Consider the following 26070-nt stretch of genomic DNA (forward strand, 5'->3'; position numbering starts at 1 on the left):
CAGAGTAGCCTGGAACTTATTATGTATACCAGGCTGGTCTTGAATTCACAGACATGCCTACCTCAGCTTCCTATGCCAGGCAAAATCAAGTAATTAAAAAAAAATCCTGGGAATTGAACCTAGGTCTTAGAACTCCTGTGTACTGGCAAGCCCTCTGCCAGTGAGCTGTAACTCCAGGTCTTCATAATTACTTTCTCCCTCCACTCCCCTGTCCCCTTCCTCCTCCCTCCCCTCCCTCCCTTCTCTCTCCTGCTGTTTCTTTCCTCTCTCCCAGCTTTTATAATATCTATCATTTTATCTATGTTGGCGCTGGGAGCCAAACCTAGGGCTATGACCACTAGTGCTCAGAAAAAAAAAAAAGCCATGAAATTGTTAATGTTTGTGAATGTTGAAGTTTCGGCAGTTCGCTTCACTTAGCTTCACATTTTCCTAAGGAAAAATGTAAATCCAGGATAAGTAAGTAGCAACCCACCTCTAGCACAATTCTACGAAGCGTTCCTTTGGGGAAGCGGCACAATCCGGAAAATCCGGTTCCAATCCTTACTTCTGTGTATTGTGACCTGTGACCCGAGGGCAAAAGTCATGCGGCCTCAGAACTTCTTTCTTATTGGAGGAAAATCCGCCGCTGTTACCCCAGCAACCTGAAGGGTGTTTGTTTGTTTGTTTGTTTGTTTGTTTGTTTGTGCCGTTTGGGTGGACCAATCACAAACAGTGAAGTGGCGCTCCTTAGTCTCAGGTCTGGAAGGACGGCCCACTCTCTCCGGTGTTTTTCTTTTCAGCTTCCGGAAGGATCTGTAGGTCGCGGAGCTGGCCAAGTCACTTTCCTGCGACTGATATATTTGTTTCCGGCCCATGGAGCCCGGCTGGGCGGCGAGGCTGTCCGCGCCCCGTGCTGGCACCCCTGCCGCCTTGTCGGACACGGACAGCGACGAGGACTCTGCCCGAGGAGGCCCGTTTTCTTTAATGGGCTTCCTGTTCGGCAACATCAACGGAGCAGGGCAGCTGGAGGGCGAAAGCGTCCTGGATGATGTGAGACGCGGGCGTGGGCCTGAGGCGGAGGGCGGCGGCGCTTGGGACGTCGGGTGGAAGAGTCCAGGCTGTTTGCGAAACTGTAGTAGTAGAGGGCGTTTCAGCCCGTTCTGGGTGCAGGGGTTCAGCCTTCTCTTGGGTTTGGGGACTACTGGAGAGAGAGGCGGGCTCAACTCTGAGGAAGAACCGGGAGAAAAGAGGAAAACGGTTAAGTGCCGGTCATTTATCCTGAGGGTTTGTTTGAACGTAACATTCTACTTGCCTGGTTGGAAAACTAAGATTTAAACCTCGTAGAGTTCTCAGAACCGCTACTGGGTAAGATCCTTCTTGACGACTTTTGGAACTCTTGCTTTTCTGGCTTTTGCTGATGTGGAGTGGCTGAAAAAAGCCAGGACTATGGATGAAACCTGTGTTGTTTGGATTTGATCTACATGGAGTTTAGTGGGTTTCCTATGCAATATTTTGATGTGGTGTTCCTTTGAGCACATTGTGGAATAATTTCTTAAATGGATTAGTGACTTTATTATGAGCAAGGGAAATAGACCTTGTGTAGGACCTTCAGGTTTAGTTGTTACTTTCAAGTCTTGTGTTGTCCCTTTTCCAGGAGTGTAAGAAACATCTTGCAGGCTTGGGGGCTTTAGGTCTGGGCAGCCTGATCACTGAACTCACCGCGAATGAAGAATTGGCTGGGACTGGTGGTGCCTTGAAGGTGAAGTATGGAGCATGGAGAGTATTGTGGGTATTGTGGAGCATGGGAGTATTAGGGTCAGGGGAGGAGGCTAGCAATTGTACACTTACTTTTAAGTGAGGATTAGCTAAAAAAAAAAAAAGTATAATTACTTGCCTTTTCTCATCTCCGTTTTTTTATCCATAGGGTGGATTAGAAGTAGAGAAGATGCTGTGGACTATTCAGACATCAGCGAGGTGGCAGAAGATGAAAGCCGAAGATATCAGCAGACAATGGGGAGCTTGCAACCCCTTTGCCGAGGTCTCTCAACATAGCTCTGCTTGTTCTGGAACTCACTGTGTATGCCATATGGTCTCAAGCTGGCAGAGATCCTCCTGCCTGTTTCTCAAGGGCTGGGATTAAAGATGCCCAGCATTCTTTAATGTTGTAAATTTGTGGGGTAGTGCATTTTCCTCCTGTATAAGTCTGTTTTGGCTCTGACTTCTATAATTGATTTCTGCCATTGTTTTTGACTGCCCATACATTTGCTCTGCTTGCTATTCCCATTGTCAGTTCAGTTCCAAGTAGCAGGTATCCTCTTTCACCAAACGCAGGCTTTCAGTTTTGTAATGTTCAGCCTCAAATTGTTGATTAATGACAAGGGTGGTGATGATTTCTTCTCATCTGATATATTTAAGTGCCTGCAGGTTTGAGATAATGTTCTTAGATTCTCTTCAAAGTTAGAGGTTAGAACAACCTCAGTCTTTGCCATTAAAGAGGTTATAGATTAAGAAGGATTGAATTTACAATCTCCTGTCAGTCGGCAAACGTATTTTGGCTCAAAACATTCCACTACTAATTCTGTTTGTTTGCTTTCAAGACAGGGTTTCCCTGTGTAGCCCTGGCTGTCCTGGAACTTGCTCTGTAGACCAGGCTGGCCTTGAAGTTAGAGAGCTCCACTTGCCTCCGAGTGCTGGGGTAAAAGTCATGTGCTACTTTGTCCTGCTGTGGAGCAGATTTTTGAAAGGAGAAACAGGTTTAGTGGAGATCACCCAGCATTTCTGTTTTGTTTTGTTTTGGGATAGGATCTCACGTGTCACAAGCTGGCCTCAAGCTTCGTATACAGCTGAGAATGACTTGAAGGGTTGGTCCTCCTGCTCCTGTGTCCTTTGTCTTGGGATTAAAGACATAGTGACTCAGACATTTGGTGTAAAGATATGACTTGTCTAGAGAGTTGAGAAAATGAGAGATAAAGTAATGGGATGTGGTGACTGTAACCAGCACTCTAGAGGCAGAGACAGGTGGATCTCTGTAAGTTAGAGATCAACCTGGTGGTCTACAATAGTGAGTTCCAGGACAGCCAGAGCTACACAGGGAAACCCTGACTTGAAAACAAACAAACAAAAAAGTAATGGGGAAATTAGCCATTGTTGTTTTGAGACAGGGTAGGGTCTCATTGTGTAGCTAGAGTGCCTGGAGTGCTTACTATGTAGACAGACTGGCCTTGACATCACAGAGATCTATTTGCTTCTGCCTCCCATGTGTTGGGATTAAACATATTTGAGTATTGGGATTTAGCAGGCTTTTTTTGTTTATTTGTTTTTTGTTTTAAGACATCAGAAATAATACTGCTAAGTAGCAAAAACCAAAGGTAAAACAAATTTTGTAACTTTTTATATATACATTATTTGAGATTTGATGCCATAATGAGGTGCTAGCCAGCATGATTGTTAAATAATGTAATAGAATGGAAAGAACAGATTTCAGGGTCAGAATGCTAAAGGTTCTAATCCCAACTCCATATCACATTTATTATCTGACACTTGAATTTGTCATTTTCAGTAATCACCCAGTTTTCTTCTGTAATCCATAAAATTGTTAGTGCTTTTTGGGAATATAAGTTTTTGGTCACATGATGGGAAAGCATCTAGTAACCTCCCTTACCCCCATACACAGCCCCCACCAGCAAAGGAGCCTTGATAATCTGACTGGAAAGGTTCCTTTAGGCAACCAAGTTGTGGTAAAATTATAGAAATAAGGTGAGTCAGGGCAAAATACACCTATTTAGATTAAAATTAGGGTGGGGAGCAGAGATAGGTGGATTTGGCCCAGGTTCTATTTTTTGTTATTTTAAAAATTACATTTATTTGTGTGTGGAAGCACATGATCCAACGCACAGCTTAAAATAATCAGTTCTTTCCTTCTACCATGTGGGCCCTGGGGATCAAACTCAGGTTGTTAGGATTAGTGGTAGGTGCTTTTACCCACTGAGCCATCTTGCCAGCTCCCTTTGGGGTTTTTGATTGCTGTCTGGAGCCATTATGTTATATACTTTAGACCAGCCTTGAACTTGGTATGTAGTTAAGGATGGCCTTGAACACTAATCATCCAACCTCTCACTCCCAAGCGTTGAGATTACAGGCATGCTCCACCATACTGGCTGGTAAGCGTGATTGTTGAAAAAGGTATTATTTAAAACAAAAGAATATTCGGGCAGGCAAGGTAGTGCATGCCTGTAATCCCGATATTTAAGCTACAGAAGACTTTGTATCAAAACATTAAATACAGAATATGGTGTGCTGGAGAGATGACTCAGCAGTTAAGAGGTCTTTCAGAGGTTCTAAGATTGATTTCCAGCAACCACATGTCAACTTACAACCATCTATAATGGGATCCAAGGCCCTCTTCTGGTGTGCAGATGTACATGCAGAAAAGCACCCATATACATAAAACATATTAACAGACCTTTGCCCAGTTGTGGTAGTGTTCATCTTTAATCCACAGCAGTTGGGAGGCAGAGGCAGGTGGATCTCTGAATTCAGGGCCACCATCATGTACAGAGCAAGTTCCAAGACAGTGAGGACTATATAGAAACCTTGTCTTGAAAAAGCAAAACAAGAGGCTGGAGAGATGGATCAGTGGTTAAGAGCACTAGCTGCACTTCCAAATGGACCCGGGTTCAATTCCCAGCAACCACATGGAAGCTCACAAGTATCCATAACTCCAGTCCCATGTGTTCTGACACCTTCTTGCCAACACACAGAGAATTAAATTATATAAATTATTTTTTAAAAGAACATAACAAAATATATTGTTTAGGACCAATTACTGAATATGGCCAGTAGTTTAAAACACTTGATAAGAGTGATCAGCTGCCAATGATAGACAGAAAAAGTATATTAAGGACTTGGGAACTGTGAAGAAAAATCTAGATTTTGTTTGTTTAATTTCTTTTTAAACTGGGAAGGAATATTCAACTACATTGAACAATGGAAGACAAAACCCAGTATGATAAGTAAAACATTTCAAACAGTTCCTGGAAGCTCTCATACCCCGTGTAAGAAAGGAAAGTTTGGCTATAACATATCTTTCCGAAGGCAGAAGGTACATCCTCTGTATTGTTTTGTTGATTTGTTTGTTTGTATTTAGAGATGGGTTCTTACTATGTGGCCCTGGTTAGCCTCAGTCTCAGTTCTACCTGCTTCTGCCTCCTTAATGCTGAGGTTAAAGGCAAATGGCACACACACACACACACACACACACACACGACTGTTTTGTGTATTCTTAAAGGGTACATAGTACTTCTGTGGTGCTTTGAATTCTTGAGTGTTGAAGGGAGCTCCAGGGTATATTATATGGCATTCTTCATACTAAGGAGATAACCTTGGTTTTACCAGATTATGATGAAGATTACTCTGATGCTGACTGTGAAGATATTGATTGCAAGTTGATGCCTTCCAGGACCAGTGAAGAAAGAGATGAACCAAGATGGTGTTACTAGTGGTAAGTAAAAACTGTCTCCTTTTAGGAAAGAGTTCTATTCATAAAATCAGGCTTTTGGCATGTTTAAGGGGCTTAAAATATGTTAGAAAAGGATGGTACTTATAGAAAAAATATATAGCGTTAAATGCTGATACTGAATAGAAATTTTCCTTTTAAAATGTTCCGTAACAGACAGTCAAGAAATAATAAATTAACTCAGTGCTTCTCAAATTAGGCTGCTCATCACAGTTACCTAGATACCTGGTTCTTCTGCAGTGTTTGATTCAGAAGAGTTTCCCAAGAATCTTTTTTAAGACATGGTCTTACTATGAAGCCCCTCACTGGAGTTTTGTATAATAGGCGAGACTTCCTTCAAACCTGTAGTAGCAATCCTTGTATTTCTGCCTTCTTAGTGCTGGGATTACATGTACGAGCTACCACATTCTTTGATCCACCAAGACTTTCTGGTGCAACTGAATTATATACTTGTACTTGGAAATTATGTGTTTTGAAAAAAGAAAAAGCGTTTAATGTGGGCATGGTAGTGGACACTTATGTTCCCAGGACTCTGAAGGCAGGAGGATGACTGCTAGTTTGAGGCTACCTAGGACTATGTAACAAAGCACTGTCTCAAAAATGGAGCAACCTTCTGGAATGCAGAATCACTTATATTCAGAAATTTCAAAGATTGATAAGGTCTTGAGCTGTCGTTTCACCATTCTTATCCCTGTAATGGTATTAATCCTGTCATAGGTCAGACAATAGGGAAAGAACATTTTTTTTTTTTTTATACAGAGCCTCACTGTATTGCTGGCTGGCCTTGAACTCACAGAGATTTGCTTGCCTCTACTTCCTGAGTGCTGGGATCAAAGGTGTGTGCCACCATGCCCAGCCTTGTTCTTTATTTTGAGGCTATGTTAACCTAAATTCTCTAGTTGGAACTTTGAGCCATTTTCTGTAGTTTTTAGAGTAAATGTTATTTAACTTTGTATATAGAATTCATTTTCTGTTATTCTGTGTGCTTTCAATATTCTCCATCCTATAGATCTCTGAACTCTTAGCTGAACATAACAGGGCCTGATTAATGTGAAGTATTAACATCATTTTGCTATTGATCACAGTATTGGGCACAGTCTTGGTCATTTATGGAAAGTAGTAAATGTAGTATAGTGTTTGTTTTCTCTTGTCACAACCCTGGGTTACCAGGTCCAAGGTGAGTTGGGGATGGCGGGAAATAACAAGTTGGATGAGTTTTCTGGCCTGCATACTAGCAGTGTGATTGCTTGGGGTTATATCCCCTGCACAGGGCCATGCATAGTATCTTAGAAAGGGTTGTTGGCTGAATTTGAGGAAATGTGTTCACAGTTCCATACCAAAGGGTTTTCTCTTCCTTTTGCAGTGTCTGAAGATGGAGAAGGCATTATCTTGCCTTCCATCATTGCCCCTTCCACTTTGGCCTCAGAGAAAGTGGACTTCAGTAGTTCCTCTGACTCAGAATCTGAGATGGGAGCTCAGGAAACAACACAGGCAGAATCTAAGGATGGAAAGCTGACGTTACCATTGGCTGGGATTATGCAACATGATGCCACCAAGCTGTTGCCAAATGTCACAGAACTTTTTCCAGAATTTAGTCCTGGAAAGGTACTTTGCATGGAGAATGTCCATAATGAAAACTGACTTTTTCCAGATTCCAAGTTTTGTTGTTATAGTGCTGAATATACAGTGCTTGAGAGTTAATGATATCCTTACTTAGTGGCAGATAATTGTTTATGTAGGAACTTTTTACGCTGTATAAGGTCATTTGTAAAGTTGTATGTATTCATGGGAAATGGGGCTTAGAATGTTTGCATTAAAACCCGTCCTGTTAAAAAAACCAAAAAAAAATACTGTCCTCTTACCAAACATGATTGTGAATTCATTTAATCTCAACTTGAGAGGTAGAGGCAGGTGGGTCTCTTGAGTTGTAGGCCAGTTTGGTCAACATAGTGAGTTCCAGGATAGCCAAGGCTGTTAAAGAGTCCTGTATTAAACAATAGCAACAACAACAAAGTTGTCCTGTTAGCAGCTGCTGAGATGGTTCATTGGTTAAGGGCACTTGCATGCATACCTAAGGGTCTTCCCAGATTCCACAAATTGCTCAGAGAACCAACTCTAGATACTTGTTCTCTGACCTCCACACCTGTATTATGGCATGTACACCTGTACATGCATACACACACACACACACACACACACAAATTCATGACTAAAAATATAAATTTCCTGTTAGAACAAAAAAGGAGACCAAGTGTCATAGTTATTGTTCTATTGCCATGAAGAGACATGATGACCAAAGCTTTCATTGGATGCTTCCAGTTTCAGAGGGTTAATCCATGAACATTATGGCAGGGAGCACAGTGGCATCTAAGCAGTAGCTGAGAGCTTATGTCTGGATCTGCAAGCAGAGAGAGCTTGAGACTGGGTCTGGCCTGGATTTCTGAAACCTCAAAGCCCACCCCCTGTGACACACCTTCTCCAATAAGGCCATACCCTTTAATCCTTCTCAAACAGTTTCACTAATTGGGAACACAACATTCAAATATATGACTCTGTGGGGACCATTCTCTTTCAGACCATCACATCAAACCTGAAAGTGTAGACCTTTGATCCCAGCAACTAGGGAGCTAAGACAGGAGGATCATAAGTTCAAGGCTTCCTGGGCTTCAGAGTGAGTTCAGGAACAATCTGGGCAGCTTAGTGCGACCCTGTCTTAAGAAGATGAAGACTAGCCAGGGATGGTGGTGCATGCCTTTAAATGCAGGTGGAGGCAAGTAGATCTCCGAGTCTGAGGCCAGCCTGTTCTACACAGAAAGTTCCAGGCCAAGGTTTCATATTGAGACCCTGTCTCAGAAAACAAAAAGGAAACAAAGCTAAGGATTGGGAATGTAGCTCAGTGGTAGAATGCAAATCCCTAGGTTCATATCCCAGTACAGCCCTCCCCTCAAAAGGAAAAAGAAAAAGAAGAAGAAATTATTCTATTCAGGTACAACACTTTTGTGGTTTTACTTTAACATTCCTTCATTTTCTTTCCTGCAACTGAATAGATCACTTGATAGTCTTTCAGATAGTGAATCTCTGACATAATAGTATATTCTCTGACATAATAGTATATAATAGTGTTACCCTTTTTACGGCTTTTTGGACCAGGGAAGAATATCCCATTTGTTTGCAGGAGTGCTCAGAGAAAGAGGAAAAAGAAGCACCGTGAACTTATAATACAGGAAGAGCAGACCCAGGAGGAGTGCTCAGTAGAATTAGAAGTCAACCAGAAATCTCTGTGGAAATATGAATATGCTTCACCTCTCCCCCCAGAGCAATGTCTCTCTGATGATGAAGTAGGCAAAGTAGACATGGGTTTAATGTGTACAAGGGGACACATAGAAAGCTCTCTAGTTTATGTCAAAGTTGGAACTAACACTTTCACATGAGTTCTTTGTTAATTTTCAATGAATAATTATGAATTAAATCCAGTGGTCTCACCTTCCCTGTTCTAACGGATAGTATTTGGTGAATAGGTCAATGCATGGTAAGGGTGATACATTGCTGAATACAAAGCTATGACTCATGGACAGAGCATGCCATGATGTTTTTTCATAGTCTAACATCAGGTTAAAATTCCTGTTCAGGAATCATCCTTGTGGTTCTCCTAAATCACCTTATAATTGTTAATTCTCTGTAGCCTCAGGTCATTTGCTACAGGGAACCCTAACTACATCTTTGACTCTGTTACAGATCACAATGATGGCTCCTGTGGAATCCAAGTTTTCCCAGTCAACTGGAGACACCGATAAAATGATGGATACCAAACCGAGAGTGGCAGAATGGCATTATGGACCTGCCCGGTTGTGGTATGATATGCTAGGAGTCCCTGAAAATGGCAGTGGGTTTGACTATGGCTTCAAAATGAGGAAGACTGAACATGAACCTACAAAAAAATGTGGCCTGGTGAAGGTAATCAACTCTGGTATATGAGAGAGGAATTAGTGTGCTTCGGGTTCTATCATTTTTTTCTTTTTTTTGTTATATATATATATATATACAATATTTATATATAATATAAAATATTTTAATATATAATATATTTAATATATAATATAATATATTAATTAATATATTATATTCACATATTATATTATTATATATATTATATATATAATTTTTCATATTAATCATAGGTTATTCACTTTGTATCCCAGCTGTATCCTGCTCCCTCATTCCCTCCCAATTCTACCCTCCCTCCCTTATCTCCTCCCTGCCCCTTTCGAAGTCCACTGATAGGGGAGGACCTCCTCCCCTTCTAGGATTCTGTCATTTTTAGAAACTTCTCAGCTGGGAACTTCTTGGGTAGAATCTTTAGTAGTAGGTTTACGACTACTAAATCATCTTATAACTAGTCCCTATGTCAAGGATTCTGTTTTTGAAATGGGAGCTGTTCCAAAGTAAGAGTTGGAGAGGGGACAGATACTTTTTCAGTATCAGGTAATTTGCACAAGTAAAACATCACTTTTTTTCCCTTGCTGGAGATTGCAGGGTCTTACACATGCTGGGCAAGCACTCTACGGCTGGGCTAAATTGCCAATCCTTGGCTTTTGAAACAAGGTTCCACTGTGTATCCTGCGATGACCTCAAACTTGGAATTCTGTTAGTTTTACAAGTGCTAGTGCTGCAAGTATTGGACACTAAGCCTGGAAAAGCACCACTTGAGATATCTCATGAATCATTTAGGCTCTGCATTGTGGACTTTGACCAGTACTGGTTGATTCATTATTCTTTCTACTTGTACAGAAATTAAGAAAACCTGAGGAAAGCAATGGTGCTGATCTTCTGGCAGATGAAAACTTCCTAATGGTGACACAACTACATTGGGAAGATGATATCATCTGGGATGGGGAGGATGTGAAGCACAAAGTAACAAAACCTCAGCGTGCAAGTTTGGCAGGCTGGCTTCCTTCCAGTATGACTAGGAATGCTATGGCTTACAATGTTCAGCAAGGTGTGTCTCTGTGCTGGCAGTACCTAGCACACAGTTCTTCATCTCATTCATCATAACTAATCCTAGTTACTCTCTTTTAGGCTGCTGAGGGATAGTGAAATCCTTTAAATTTCATCCCTGATTTTTTTTAAATTGTTCATATAGGCAATTTATCATTTTATAATTTTTTTCTACCAGGTTAAAATAAAGAATACTGTTTTTAGCTGGGCAGTTGCTGGCGCACGCCTTTAATCCCAGCACTAGGGAGACAGAGGCAGGGTGATCTCTGAGAGTTTGAGGCCATCCTGGGCTACAGAGTGAGTTCTGGGATAGCCAGGGCTACAAAGAGAAACCCTGCACTGAAAACCCAACCAACAAACCAATCAAACAAAATCAACCTTCCACCATCACCTCCCCACGCCCCCCCAACACAAACTGTGTGTAACAAACTGTGTTTAACAGAGTCAGAAAGGAAAATTCTCACATTCTAAAGGTTATTAGTTATATTAACTTTCTGATATTTTGTTTTCTGAATGTATATGGTTAAGCTTAGGTACTTGATTCATGTTGAGACAAGGTCCTGCTTTATATATGGAGCTCACTGTGTAGCCCAGGCTGTCCTTAATCTCACCATCTTCCCAAATACTACGATTACAGGTATTTATTGCCATGCCTGGTGTGATTCAGTGTAATAATGCTGTTTTGTTGTTTTGTTTTTTGTTTTTGTTTTTGATCTGGTTGCTATATAAACCAAACTGGCCTGGAACTCACAGAGATCCATCTGACTCTGTCTCCTGAGTGCTGTGGTGGTGGTGGTTTTTGAGATAGGGTCTTGCCTATCTTGAATACAGATTAGCATCAAATTTGCTGTAGTCTTTTTACTTCAGCCCCACAAGTGCTGGGATTACATGTGTAAGCCACCACATCCCACCATATATACTGTGGTTTTTCTCTTGCTTTTGTTGTTTTTTATTATTAAATTTTCATTTTTTATATTTATTACAGTGTATTCACTTTGTATCCCAGCTGTAGCTCCCTTCTTCAGCCCTCCCAATCCCATCTTTCCTCCCACTCATCTCCTCCCATGCCCCTCTCGAAGTCTTCTGATAGGGGAGTCCTCTTCTCCTTCCATCTGACCCTGGCTTATCAGTTCTCATCAGGACTGGCTGCATTGTCCTCCTCTGTGACCTGGTAAGGCTGCTCCCCACTCTGGGGGAGGTGATCAAAGAGCCAGCCAATGAGTTCATTTGAGAGACAGGCCCTGTTCTCCTTATTTGGGAACCCATTTGGAGACTGAGTTGTCATGGGCTACATCTGTGTAGGGGTTCTAGGTTATTTCCATGCATGGTACTTGGTTGGAGTATAAGTCTCAGAAAAGACCCCTGTGCCAAGATATTTTGGTTCTGTTGTTCTTCTTGTGGAGCTCCTGTTGTCTCTATGTCTTACTGTCTCCTCCTTCTTTCATAAGATTCCCTGTACTCTGCCCAAAGTTTGGTTATGAGTCTCAGCGTCTGCTTTGATACACTGCTGGGTACAGTCTTTCAGAGGCCCTCTGTGGTAGGCTCCTGTTCTGTTTCCTGTTTTGTTCTTCTTTCAGTGTCCATCACATTTGTCATTGATCATCTTACCTAGGGTCCTCCTTCCTGCTTAGTTTCTTTAGTTGTACAGATTTTAGTATGTTTTTCTTAAATTATATGTCCAATATCCAGTTATAAGTGAGTATATACCGGGTGTGTCTTCTTCTGGGATACCTCACTCAGGATGATCTTTTCTAGATCCCACCAATTGCCTGAAAATTTAATGATTTTTCTTGTTTTTAATTACTGAGTAGTATTCCATTGTGTAAATATACTACAGTTTCTGAATCCATTCCTCAGTTGAGGGACATCTGGGTTTTTTTTCCAGGTTCTGGATATTATGAATAAAGCTGCTATGAAAATGATTGAACAAATGTCCTTGTTGTACACTAGAGCATATTTTGGATATATGCCTAGTAGTGGTATAGCTGGATCTTGAGTTAGCACTATTCCTAATTTTCTGAGAAAGTGCCAGATTGATTTCTAAAGTGGTTGTAGAAGTTTACATTTCCATCAGCAGTAGAGGAGGGTTCCCCTTTCTCCACATCCTCTCCAGCATGTATTGTCACTTGAGTTTTTTATCTTAGCCATTCTGATGGGTGTAAGATGAAATCTTAGGGTCATTTTGATTTGCATCTCCCTGATGTCTAAGGACGGTACACATTTCTGTGTTTCTCTGCCATTCTATATTATTCTACAGAGAATTCTTTGTTTAGGTCTGTATCTCATTTTTTAATTGGATTACTTGATTTGCTGCTTTTAAATTCTTTAGTTCTTTATGTATTCTGGATAGTAACCCTTTGTCAGATATAGGGTTGGTGAAGATACTTTCCCAGTCTGTAGGCTGTCGTTTTGTTCTGATGTTGTTGTTTTTTGAGACAAGTCCTCACTGTGTAGTCCTGGTTGTCCTGAAACTTAGAGAGATCTGCCTGCCACTCCATCCCAAGTGCTGGGATTAAAGGTGTGTGACACTGTGCCTTGTTGATTTTCTTTTAACATATGTAAGGTTTCAAAGTCGTGTATGTAAATGTTAGTGACATGGGAAACATTCATTATTTACGAATTTTCAGAAGAAAAATGGTTTTAAATATCTCCATGTTAGCTATGTCAGAACTATCAGTCAGACATGAAAGCACTTTTTTTAAGTCCTTGGCAATCTCTAAATTTTTCTTGGTGATCTTGCTAACCCTTTGACCAACACTGAGGTCAGAGGGACATATTAAAAAGTAACCTTTATTTTTTGGATTTCTGAGACAGGATTTCACTCTGTATCCTTTGCTGGCCTTGTATTTGCCAGGCATGTACTTCAACTGAAAGTATTCCTTCTGAAATATCAGCCTCTTGAGTATATGTGATAACATTAAATTCCAGAAAACATTTAAAATGGAAAGAAAACAATATTTGAACCAGGCTATTTGGTATTCCATTTCTAAAAATGAAAAACTTAGAACTGTGTAAACAAAACTCTGACTAAAAATATTTTAAAACATTTGCAATTGTTCCTTTCGTTTCTTCAGTTTTCTTTATATCGTTCTGTATTCTCCATACTTTCTCTGTTACCCTGGAATCATTTCACAATTCACACCACACACCATCACCCAACAATTGACTTTTTTTTTTTTTTGAGACATTTTCACTATATATAGCTCTGGCTGTCCTGGAACTCACTCTCTACCTCTTGAGTGCCGGGATTATACATATATACCACCACAGCCAACTCAAAAACTGCCCACACTTTCCAGGTCTATTCCACAGAGAAACTCTGTCTAGAAAAAAATAAACAAACAAAAAAACCCATAATTTTGTTTTGGTTTTTCGAGACAGGATTCTCTCTGTATCCCTGGCTGTCTTTAAACTCTGTAGACCAAGGTGGCCTTGAACTCAGAGATCCACTGCATCTGCCTCCCAAATGCTGGGATTAAAGGTGTGTGCTGCTACCACCTAGTTAAAAATGCCTTAAATTTTAAAATTGTGTGAAAGGTTGTTTCTCCTTATTTGTAGTTAAATTCTTTATGGGTTGCATAGTTTCTTGAGACAAAGTCTCACTGTGCATCAGTGGCTGCCCTCCCCCTGTCTCTGCTTGGCAAGTTCTAAGGTTAAATGAGAATGCTACCATGTCCAAGTCAGTTACATTGTATTTGCCATGGACCGGGCGCAGTTGGGCTCCTGTTGTCCACAGGAGAACAAGGCTTTGGACAGGAAGACACAGTTTCTGCGAAGAATTGACAGACAGAGACACCTTGATGGTTTTGACTCTGCTGCAACTTTACTGAAATCAAGCTAGTATTTTTATAATGATTTCACAAAAGGCACCTTAAAATTGGAATACTTCCCAGAACATTCAGACTTTACCAAAGGATAAAAAGTTTATGTTTTAACATAGGGCAGTGCCCACAATAAATCTTTGCCTAGAAACTTTCTGATCAACGCAAACAAGAAACAAAAGCCTCTAACTATGGTTTCATTATCACTGACTAGTGAAGAGGAAAGTCAGGAGCTGTAATAGTCCTGAGCCAAGTCGAATACCTGCCAAAGTCTAAACACACCTTTGTCAACCATTCTCCCTTATGTCCTGCTAAAGATTTATGATCTTCCCTAGGAACAAGACACTGAAGGGAGGGGAAACTCCCGCCAGCTGCACCTCTCATGCTACTTTTTCTTAAGAAGGAGCCTATTATTATTTCACTATTCTTAACGCCTATTAATACTAAATCTAATTCATTACCTTTCTTAAACTTATTATTTTTATTAAAGCCTTTAACAATCTACTAATAATAAATTTTTTTATATAATTAGTTGTGCTGTTTTAGGAGTCACAGAGAAAGATCAAAGAATTTATTATTCCAGCCCCAGAGCCACAACTGAAAAAGCGTAGAAATCTCAGAATATGTCTCTTTTCCAAGTGGGATGAGTCTGCCAGGGACCTTCCAGGGGGCCAATTTCCGGAGAAAGCATATCCCCCGCCCTGTAGCTTATGCTACTATGGCGACACTGGTGTGGGTGTTGGCAGTATTCTTTTTGTTGTTGTTGTTTGTGTGTGTGTGTGTGTGTGTGTGTGTGTGTGTGTGTGTGTTTGAGACAGTGTTTCTTCGTGTAGCCATGGTTGTCCTGGAACTAACTCTGTAGACCAGAGTGATGGGATTACAGGTGTGCACCACTGCATTCTCTCTCTCTCTCTCTCTCTCTCTCTCTCTCTCTGTTAGACACACACACACATATACACACACAAAGTCTTGCTGCAAATCACTTGCTGGCCTCCCTCTGTCCCTGCTTCCCAAATTGTAGGATTAGAGGAGATGGCTTCCACACTCAATTCAAGTACATACTATTTTTGATACAAGATCTTGATGTGTAGCCAGTCAACCCTTAAGTTCACAATCATTGTCTCAGTCTCCTGAGTGCATAGTATTTGTGTTTTATGCATAATGTTCTTAGAAATGCATTTTCCTTACTTAACTAATAATTTCTTAATTTGCTAATATTTTTAAAACCAGTATTTATCACCATAGTTTTTTTAATAATTTGTTTATTGTTTATTTTTGTGCATTGGAGTTTTGCCTGCATGTATGTCTGTGTGATTCCCCTGAATTCCCTGAATCTGGAGTAAGTGTTGTACGCTACCATGTGGGTGTTAGAAATTGAACCTCGGTCCTCTGGAAAAAATAATCTAGTGCTGTTAACTGCTGAGCCATCTCTCTAGTCTCTCACCATAATTATTTGGCTAGTCCCATATTAAGAAGACTGTTTAAGTTTAAACTATTACAACAATATTGTAATGGACATTTTGTCAACAGTGGTTTCTGTCAGGTGAGATATACATGATCTCTAGTAGATTCCTTTTGAATGTTATATGAATAACTGCACTAATTAGTTCTTTTTCTTTTTGCTAGAATCATGACTGAAAGGAGCATTAATGTTTTGTTTGTTAACTCTTCTGTCTATTGACCGTTTTGTCTTCCTATTTGGCCAGGTTTTGTAGCCACATTGGATGATGATAAACCTTGGTACTCCATTTTCCCCATTGATAATGAAGATCTGGTGTATAGACGTTGGGAGGATAATATCATTTGGGATGCTCAGGCCATGCCTAGGATTTTGGAGCTTCCTGTCTTGGCACTTGATCCCAATGATGGAAACTTGGTTTTTGGGTATGTTGGTGGCAGAAGCCAGTGTTCTCTTATCTTTGACATCATACTAAATTAATGTCAAAGGGCAAGAGGAAATAAAAATGTTAGAGAAGGCAAAAACTAGGAACTGTTAGGTGATGATTTTTTAAAAGCAGAGCTGTAGCTGCCAGTTTCTAGTGTTTGCCTATTGTTTATGAAAAACCCAATCAGGAATGTTGAAATTTGTATCTCTTAAGACATCGGGCATAGCTGGGCAGTGGTGGCAAACACCTAAAATCCCAACACTTGGGAGGCAGAGGCAGGTGGATCCCGGAGTTTGAGGCCTGCCTTATCTACATAGTAATTTCTAGGACACCCAGGACTACACAGATGAACTGTCTCAAAACCCACCAAACAAAAGATGTCAGACATGTAGTTTAGCTGAAACAAATTGCCAAGTAAAAGTAGTCTGGAAGTGAAGTGAGAGATCTACTTAGAAACTCCAAAAATATCAGTGGGAAAGGTGAATTTTCGCTGGACCTGGTAGCATGGGTCCCAGTTACTTAGGAGGCCAAGGCAAGAAGACTCTTAAGTTCAAGGCTACAGAGTGTGTTCTAGGGCAGGTTTGGCAACTTAGTGAGATTCTGTCTAAAACTAATGCAAAAAGATGTCAAGAGGGCTGGAGATAAAGATCAGTTGTAGAGTCCTTGCCTAGCCTGTGTTATACCTTAGTTTTAATAGTTAGTATTACACAGAAGGGGTGGGGAAGAGGGGGCAAGAAGAAGGGAAGAAGAAGAAGAGAAGGAAGAGGAAGAAAGAAAGAAAATGAGCCTTTAGGGATAGCAAGGAAGAGGAGGAAAGAAAATGAGCATTCAAGGATAGTAATTGCAAAGTCATTTCTTATTATAGCCTCAGAGATCCCTGATGAGAAGGAAGAAGCTACTTTTGATTCCCCTTCCAAGGAGAGTAAGAAAGAATCATCTCTAAAGAAGAGTCGAATTCTCTTAGGAAAAACAGGAGTCATCAAGGAAGAGCCACAGCAGGTTGGCGAAAAGAAAAGGACTTGGTGTTTAGAAGAACAAAGAAAGGTATTAGGAAAGGGTAGTCTGATGATGCTTATTTGATCTGCCATTAGAACATGTCTCAGCCAGAAGTGAAAGATCCATGGAATCTCTCCAATGATGAGTATTACTATCCCAAGCAACAAGGTCTTCAAGGTACTTTTGGAGGGAATATCATCCAGGTACAAAGAGCTGCTTTGTTTGATGGGGGATATGGGTAGATACTGCCTGGGAAGGAATAGGTATTTGCTTTTAACTCTTCTGCTTCCTGTTTAGCACTCAATTCCAGCTATAGAATTATGGCAGCCCTTCTTTCCCACCCACATAGGACCCATGAAACTCTGAAAGTTCCATCACCCACCTCTAAAATAGTACTCCTTTGGTGCATTATCTCAGCCAGGACCACCACACTCAGTCCAGCCTTTGCTGAAGCACATCAAGAAGAAGGCAAAGGTAAAATTGACTTCTGGTTAGAAGAAAAGGTCTATAAGATAATTGGGGTACAAATTGGGGGACTATACTGGAATTAGATTATATTAGGGAATTGTTTTCTCAGATGTAATACAGTTTTATTTTGGTTATTCAGAAGAATGTCCTTATTCTTAGAAGATACATATGGTTATACTTAAGGCTAAAATATTGCAGCTTTCAAAACTGGTTTACTAAAATCTGTAGAAAATTTACAGATAAGTAGGGAAAATGTTCAATTAGTGAGATAAAAGATATTCAGAGTACTAGTCTTTGAACTTTAATGAAATTGAAAAAATGACATGCAAAGAATGTTTTGGTTTTGTCTCAGATTGGATGATAACAATGTGTGTAGTTAATTTTCTTGCGGGAAATAGGCTGTATTGTCTTCATTCTGGACAGATGAGAGAAAAAGTGAGGCAAGCCTCAGGTGGTGGAGGGATGTTTTTTATGCGCACACCTCAGGACCTCACAGGCAAAGATGGAGACCTCATTCTTGCAGAATACAGTGAGGAAAATGGACCATCAATGATGCAAGTTGGCATGGCAACTAAGATAAAAAAAAAACTACTAGAAATGAGTGAGACTGTACTCAAATAATTTTTTACTTTTTTCCCCCTCTATTCCTATTATTCTTAGGTTTTGTCTTTTTATGTTGTCTTGGATTTCTTGGACGGTTTGTGCTAGGAATTTTTAGATTTAGCATTTTCTTTGATGGATACATTGATTTCTTCCATTGCATCTTCCACACCTGAGATTCTTTCTTCTATCTTTTGTAGTCTGTTGGTTATGCTTACCTCTGTAGTTGCTGTTTTCTTCCCTAAGTTCTTTCTCTCCACAATTTCCTCCATTTGTGTTTTCTTTAATTTTTCTAATTCTGTCTTCAGATCTTGAATCTTTTGTTGATTTCCTTCATCTAACTATATTTTACTTCAATTCCTTTACCTGTTTGTTTGAACATTCCTCTGTTTCTTTTATTTCTTTCAGTGACTAAAGTATTACCTCTCTGAAGGCCACAAAGTGTTTGGCTGCATCTTCCTGTGTTTCTTTACGGATGGCCATACTCTGTTTGTCTTTACCTTCCTCTTATTCTTTACTCATTCATTTCTTTCCTCCATTAAGCTCTTCATAAGCATAGATGTAAGGTCATCTTCTTGTGATAAGGTGTCCAGGGCTGCTTGCTCCTGGATAACTGGGTTCTGGAAATGCCATATGTCTTTGGCTTTTGTTGGTTGTGATTTTATGCTGGCCTCTACCCTTCTGTCTGTCTCAGGTGTTGGCTGTTTGTTTCTGGTACTTCCTGGAATCCTGGGGGTGGGGAGAATCCCCTTAGTAGAAAGATGGTTGTTCCTGAAGGAGGCCTCCTCAGCTTTTGGGGTATCATCACCAAATGGCCAGTGCTTCTCAGGAATTGCCACAGCTCACCTCAGACATATGGACCTGTGTGGTAACTGTGGTCATTGGTACTCAGGGTGGCTCTCCTCTCACCAGGAGAAATCCTAGAGACAACTTCCTTGCCACTAGGCTACTTGCTCTGAATTTAGTGAGATGCTGCTGCTCCTTTTACTCTGTGTTTGCTTGGCGCAGCCCTCTTGAAGAAGCAGTAAGCCCCACGGTTTGGTCTGTTTAGCCTTGGTGCAGTGTCTGGAGCTGAACTCATAGATCCCAGGCTTCTGTAGGTCTGAGATTGGAGCTCTGTGCCCTAGTACCCAAGTAGTAATCAGTAGGAGGTGAGCACAGCACTCATGCATATAGCAGGAGGCTAGAATCTGGAGCCTGGAAGAGCCCAGAAACTTATTTGGAGCTGGGTGTGGTGAGGTTGGACCTGTTATTTCCCCAACTGTGGAGTTTCCTTTCCACAGGGATTCCCAGTCTGTTGTGTTTTGGGGGCCACAGTTTAGTCTGGGATGGTGATCAGAACACACAGGTATGTGGCTCTGGGCTGGCAACCCAGCTCCTGCCGGAACCCAGGAACTCTTCCAGGTTTAGCTGGGTGACCTGAGAATGGACACAATTGCTTCCCACACTGTGGCGTTTCCTCTCACCTGGGAAACACAATCATTGGTGTTTTAGGGCCCAGAGTTCAATCTGGTGGTCACAGTGCAGTCACTGCTGTCCTGTTCATCAGACGCAGTGTCCTCTTGGTGCTGCCATCTTGCATCTCCCACTGGCACACTCCTTTAACTCCAGCAAAAGTCAGCTAATCTCTGAGTTCGAGGCCAGCCTACCTGGTCTACAGAGTGAGTTCCAGGAAAACCAGGGCTGCTGTCGGTGGTGCCAGCTTGTAATCCCTGTACTAGAAAGTCACAAGCAGGAGGACACAATTTTGAATAGAGCCTTGGCTATAAAGTAAGACCATGTCTCAAAAATGAAAAAAAGAAAAAGAAAAAAAGCACACCAGGGTGTCTACATAGAATTAATGTAGGTTATGACTATTTTAAATTCTTTTTCTGAAATTAGTATGCTTGAGGGGCTACGGATGTTGTTCAGTGGTAGTGGTAGAGTGTATATGTAGCTTGTTCAAGGCCCTGGGTTGGTATCTACCACTGCTACAAGTGGTACATTTTGATGATAATTAGTTGTGGCCGTTGGGAATACTGAGCCCTACTTGAATGTTAGAGTCTTGCCTAGATAAAGTGCTACTTTTTGTGCTTTCTTCTGAAGGTTATAGTAGGGTCCTTTAGTAATAGCTTTGAAAAAGAATTATGGAAGTCCACAAATGATGTGGAACTGCCTAACTCCAGAACTGCCTAAGTTTCCCCCTAACCCCCGTTTCATTTCTTATGCTAATCTTTTCCTTTTTTCTTTCTTCTTTCTTTCTTTCTTTCTTTCTTTCTTTCTTTTTCTCTCTCTTTCTTTCTTTTTCTCTCTCTTTCTTTCTCTCTTTCTTTCTTTCTCTTTTTCTCTCTTTCTCTCTCTTTCTTTCATTCATTCAACAGGGACTTACTCTGTAGTCTAGAAGCAGCTGTGAACTTGGCATATGGACAAGTCTGGCCTTGAACTTGTAGCAATCCTCCTGGTTTAGTCTCCCAAGTGATAGGATTACAGGTGTGATAGGATTTAAGTGTGTGGCAGTGTCCATAGCAACCTTAATAAAGCATTCCTTTATTCTTACATCTTGTTTATTTATTTCACTGTTACTATTGCTAGCTCATGTGTGCTGCAAAGTTCCTTTTTTAATCATTTCCTTCTAGGTTTGTGGGGGCAGGTAGTGCTGGAGGATTAAACCTAGAGCCTTGTGTACGGAAAGCAATTGATCTACTACAGAGTCACACCCTTAGCCCCTCTCAGCAGATTCTGATTATAGTTGGCTTGCCTGTTACTGTACTTTTCTTTGAGGTTTCTTGTGGTTGGTTTTTAACCAGCCCATCTCCTTTAGTGACAACATTTATAGATTTTTTTCTTTCTTTACACTGTGTATGTGTATGAGTGTGTAGATACATGTGCACACAGAAGGCAGCTGGATTTTCCCTTTTGTGGTTCTTCAAAATATCACACAAATTGCCCTGATAGTCTTTGAGGGATTTGTAAACTTCTGTCTAAAACTTGAGAAGCCATGTCCCCATCATCTGCACTGTCCTCTGCATTATCTTCAGAGTTTCCATAGAACAGCTGCTTAGACTCTGAGCGCTCAGGAGCTTTCCCAGTCCAATGTTCCAAACCCTTTTTACAATCCTCCAAAAAAACACATAGTCAGGTATGTCACAGCCATAGCTTATGATCCTGGTGCCTGTTTCTGTCTTAAGATTTCTGTTGCTGTGATACAGTACCATGATATACTAGGATTTACATGGTGCAAAGAGAGAATTGACTCATGCAAGCTGTCCACTTGGCTTATACTCTGTTAACATACATGTGCTCTCTTGTGTACATGTACACACATATAGACAATGTAAATAAATGAAAAATGTAATTAAAATTGGAAGATTATTTACTATCTTTGGTAATTCCATCTACAATGAATGATTAGAATTTAATTTCTCAGTCAGGTGGTGGTGGCTCATACCTTAAGTGCCAGCACTTAAGTGACAGAGGCAGGTGTATCTCTGAGTTGGAGGCCAATCTGGTCTACAGAGCTAGTTCCAGGATAGCCAGGACTGTACACAGAATCTTTGTCTCAAAACCACCCACCAAAAAAAGCATTTAAAATTTCCACCAGTGTTCATTATTAGGATTTTTAAAAAGGGATTTTTTTTTAATTCTGAATTTGTTGTTCTGTCTCTGTGAGGGAACTGGATCACTTGGAACTGGAGGTACAGAAAGTTGTGAGCTGCCGTGTGGGTGTTGGGAATTGAACTTGGGTCCCCTGGAAAATCAGCAAGTACTCTTAACCGCTGAGCCATCCCTCCAACACTCATTATTAGGATTTTAAAACAATTTACCTTTAAGCTGTGGGGTGGTGATGACAACTTTAATCCCATCATCCAAAAAGCAGAGGCAGGTGGATCTCTCTGAGTTTAAGACCAGCCTGGTCTACAGACTAAGTTCCACGATAGCCAGGGCTGTTACACAGAGAAATCCTGTTACGAAAAAACAAAAAAAATATTATTTGGGTATGCATGCATGTGAGTTCACCTGTGGAGATAGAAGAGGATATGTCTGATTCCTTGCATCTAAAATTATGGGTATTTGTGAGCTGTCAGATGTGGGTGATGAGATTAGAACTCCAGGCCTCAGAATAGAGCAGCACTCGCTTTTAACTACTTAGCCATCTCTCTACCTCTCTTAGGACTTTTTGGTGGTGGGAGATGCCTCTCTTTTGATTCAAAGCCTATAACAGTTAATCCCTATCTAGCTTCTACTTTTATCTCAAATATTTCTTATAACTGCACTTCTATGGTTTTGTTTGTTGTATCCTCTTAGCATACATACTTTGCTTCATTGATTTTTTTTTAATTAATCAGCTAATGTATAAGAAAGTCTTCTGAAGGCAGGTATGCTGGTACCATGCCTGTAATCCTAATTTCAACAGTCTGAGTGATACAGGAGAATTGTCTTGATTTTGAATCTCTCTGGGCTTCAGTAGGACCACATCTTTCTAAATTATTTCATCATCACCTCTTGTGTGTGAGACTGTAGTTTAGGAGAATATTACTGTGTTAATTATGAAGCTCTTCAAAACAGACCTATGGAATATAGACAATTTTAAGTGTCCTGCACTGCACAGCTAAGAAAACTTAAGCTCAGAAACTTTGACTTGTGTGATTTCATACAGTGACTGGCAAAGGCTGTTTGTTCTGAATCTAAACTGTTTGTGTCAAGAACTCTCTCATATAGCCTGTGTTGCCTCAGACTTGCTATGTAGCCATCATGGATGACCTTGAACTCCTGATCCTCTTGCTTCTACTTTGCAAATGCTAGGATTATAGCTATGTGTCGTAACACCTTTCCTCCAGTACCATTAATTAGTGTGTGTGTGTGTGTGTGTGTGTGTGTGTGTGTGTGCGTGTGTGTGTGTGTGTGTGTGTGCGCGCATGCTTGCTATCTGCATGGGAAGAAGCCAGAGGTCAATGTTGGTATCTTCCTGTATTACTCTCTACCTTATGTTTTGAGATGGCATCATCTCTCATAGATCCAAGAGTTCACAGTTCTGCTTAGGCTAGCAGGCTTATAGGATCTTCTTGTCTCCACAGTTCCTCTTTCTTCCACCACCAGAATAATAACCCTCTGTGCTCAGTTTTTTTACGTGACTGCTGGGGATGTAAACTCATGTTCTTATACTTGTACAATAAGCGCTTGACCCACTAAATCATCTCTCAGCCCCATTTTTTTTCTTTTTTGTGGGAGGGGTTTCCTCACGCAACCAGGCTGGTCTCAAATTTACTGTATAGTCAAAGCTGGCTTTGAGGCCTAATCTTCCTGGCTTTCATAACAAAGTCTGGCATTACAGAATATACCATTATGCCAGGCTTTGACTCATTTCTTTCTTGAGAGACAATCTCCTACCATAGCTCAGGCTGAGCTGGAACTTACTATGTAGCTCAGGATGGCCTTGATCCTCCTGCCTTCCCTCCCGCCCCCAAATGGTGGATTTCAAGCATACATTTCCATTCCTGGCTCTGTTTTTAAAGTTTTTCTTGTTGACTGTTAGATTCTAAAAGACAATGGGTAGAAGAAAAATTTTTAAAAAATCTTGTTTTTTATCTTCCATTTAATTTGCTTATTTTGTTGTACAGACTTTAGATCAAAGATATAGATCAAAGTAAATTCTTTCCATTTTCAATAGTTGGCTGAATTTTCTAGAGCTTCTCTGTAAATGACTTTTGGATTTACTTTCATTAGGCATTTAAGAACAACCTTTTTCCTGCTCCAATTTATCTTCATAAAATGCCAGAGAATGACTTCCTGATCATTCAAACAAGGCAGGACTACTATATTTGAGAATTAGTGGATATTTTTGTGGTGGGCCAGCAGTGTCCCTTGTTTGAAGCTCCTGGTCCTAACTCCAAAAGGGCCAATACACATATCCAAGACTTTCTGCAGGTAAGGTTAGAGTTGGTCTAAGATGCCTGTGCTAATAGAAAGATGAAAACACATCTGAGCTTAGTTTGGGGAAGGGACCCTGGTGAGGACTTTTATCCTTTATCTAGTAAAATGTTTTTGGCTCATTAGATGGGTTTTTATTTATTGCCTGTTTTGGAAGAGTAAAGATAGGCCACGGAGGATCCAGATGGAAGATATAAAGAAAGCCTTTTCATTGCATTCAGAAAGCAACATCCAGAAGAGGCTAAAGCTCTGTGCTGACTTCAGACATACAGGTCATCAGTGTGACTGTGTATCTTCTCTGATGCGCTCATAATCCCAAAGATTGACAACTTTCAGTTAAAAGAAATTATAGCTAATAGAATAGAAATTAATGGCTGTCAAAATGAGAAGGCTTTTTTGATAATTTGATGATAATTGGTTACTAATAAAGTCCATGTGAGTATTTGCATATCTTACATAAGATGTAAGAAGCCTTGCAGCAGGGGGTTTGTTGAATAGTATATAGGACACTAGTTGGTTCAGTGTCTGTTTACTATACTATTGCTTTTGGGTGTTTAGAATTCAGAACAGTTTCCCTGTATCTTTTCCAGGGATGGATTCAAACTGGTGGGTGCTGAAGTCTGATTTTCGTTTACCAATGGAAGAGGAGATCAGAGCTATGGTATCCCCAGAACAGTGCTGTGCTTATTATAGCATGAGAGCTGCAGAGCAGAGACTAAAGGTGAGCCTCTTCTTCTTAGAGACTGCTTATGTCCATATTTGTTTTCAGAGAGATAGAATAGAATACTGTAGAGATGATAGTTACTAGATTATTTCCAATTAGTCAACAATTTAAACTGTATGAGGTACTTTCTGTCACCATAGATTCTAAGGAAAGCTACAGTGCAGGTAAATGCCAATGTGAGGCTCATTGAGGGACTTAAGTCATAGTGCCTTGTCTTAGAAATGATCAGGTTCTTTCTGGGACCATGGATTCTAAGGAAAGATACATCGTAGCTAAATGCCAGTGTGAAGCTCATTGAGGGACTTAAGTCATAGTGCCTTTTCTTAGAAATGATCAGCTCATTCAAATGAGTTATACCTCTTTTGTAAAACAAGCAGGGAAAGGTCTTTTCAGATTCCCTGGTAGATGAGAGCTGGAAGTATGGGTTAGAGATGCACAGCATATGAGTCTCTCTTAGTTAGGGTTTCTGTTGCTGTGAAGAGACACCACGACCATGGTTAGTCTTACAAAGGAAAACATTTACCTGGAGTTGGCTTACAGTTTCAGAGGTTTAGTCCATATCATCATGACAGGAAGCATGACAACATGCAGGCAGACATGGTGCTAAAGAGGTGGCCGGAAGTTCTATATCCAGGTTGGCAGGCAGCAGGAAGAGACTGTGACACTGGTGCTGGCTTCAGCATTTGAGACCTCAAAGCCCACTTGCACTGACACACTTCTTCCAACAAGGTCACACCTACTCTAGCAAGGCCACATCTCCCAGTAGTGCCACTCCCTCTGAGCCTATGGGGGCCATTTTCATTGAGGCAACTACAAAGCCAAAACAGAAAAAGTACAACTGAAAAATTCTGTAGTTAGGATTTTAGTTTGTTTGCTTTTTAAATGGACCCTAACTATCTACACGTCCACATAAGTTCCTTGAAAACTTTTTTATAAGTGATGGAGAGATGGTTCAGTGGTTAAGAGCACTGACTGCTTTTCCAGAGGATCCAGGTTCCATTCCCAACACCCACATGGTAGCTCACAACTGTCTGTAACTCCAGTTCCAGGGATCCAACACAGACACATATGCAGGTAAAACACCAATTCACATAAAATAAAATATAAATTATTTAAAAGGAGATTCTAGAGAAAACAAACTGTTGCTTGAACCCAGGGCCTTGAACATGGTAGGCAAGC

The 26070-nt window shown here is 40.7% G+C and overlaps 1 protein-coding gene across 1 annotated transcript in view; it reads left to right on the top strand.

The window, feature by feature from the left end:
* The first annotated feature begins 573 nt into the window (after positions 1–573).
* LOC110543121 (transcription initiation factor TFIID subunit 1-like) overlaps positions 574–26070 on the top strand; it is an 87188-nt gene continuing 61691 nt past the window's right edge. The window contains 14 exon segments of the mRNA XM_060375511.1: positions 574–1029; positions 1634–1736; positions 1892–2017; positions 5374–5431; positions 5433–5479; positions 6858–7099; positions 8605–8832; positions 9230–9448; positions 10283–10490; positions 16017–16202; positions 17062–17195; positions 17288–17395; positions 17456–17666; positions 24758–24888. Coding sequence (XP_060231494.1) covers positions 853–1029; positions 1634–1736; positions 1892–2017; positions 5374–5431; positions 5433–5479; positions 6858–7099; positions 8605–8832; positions 9230–9448; positions 10283–10490; positions 16017–16202; positions 17062–17195; positions 17288–17395; positions 17456–17666; positions 24758–24888 — 2178 coding nt within the window. The 5' untranslated portion in view covers positions 574–852.

Source organism: Meriones unguiculatus, chromosome X (assembly GCF_030254825.1).
Source record: "Meriones unguiculatus strain TT.TT164.6M chromosome X, Bangor_MerUng_6.1, whole genome shotgun sequence".
Lineage (NCBI taxonomy): Eukaryota > Metazoa > Chordata > Mammalia > Rodentia > Muridae > Meriones > Meriones unguiculatus.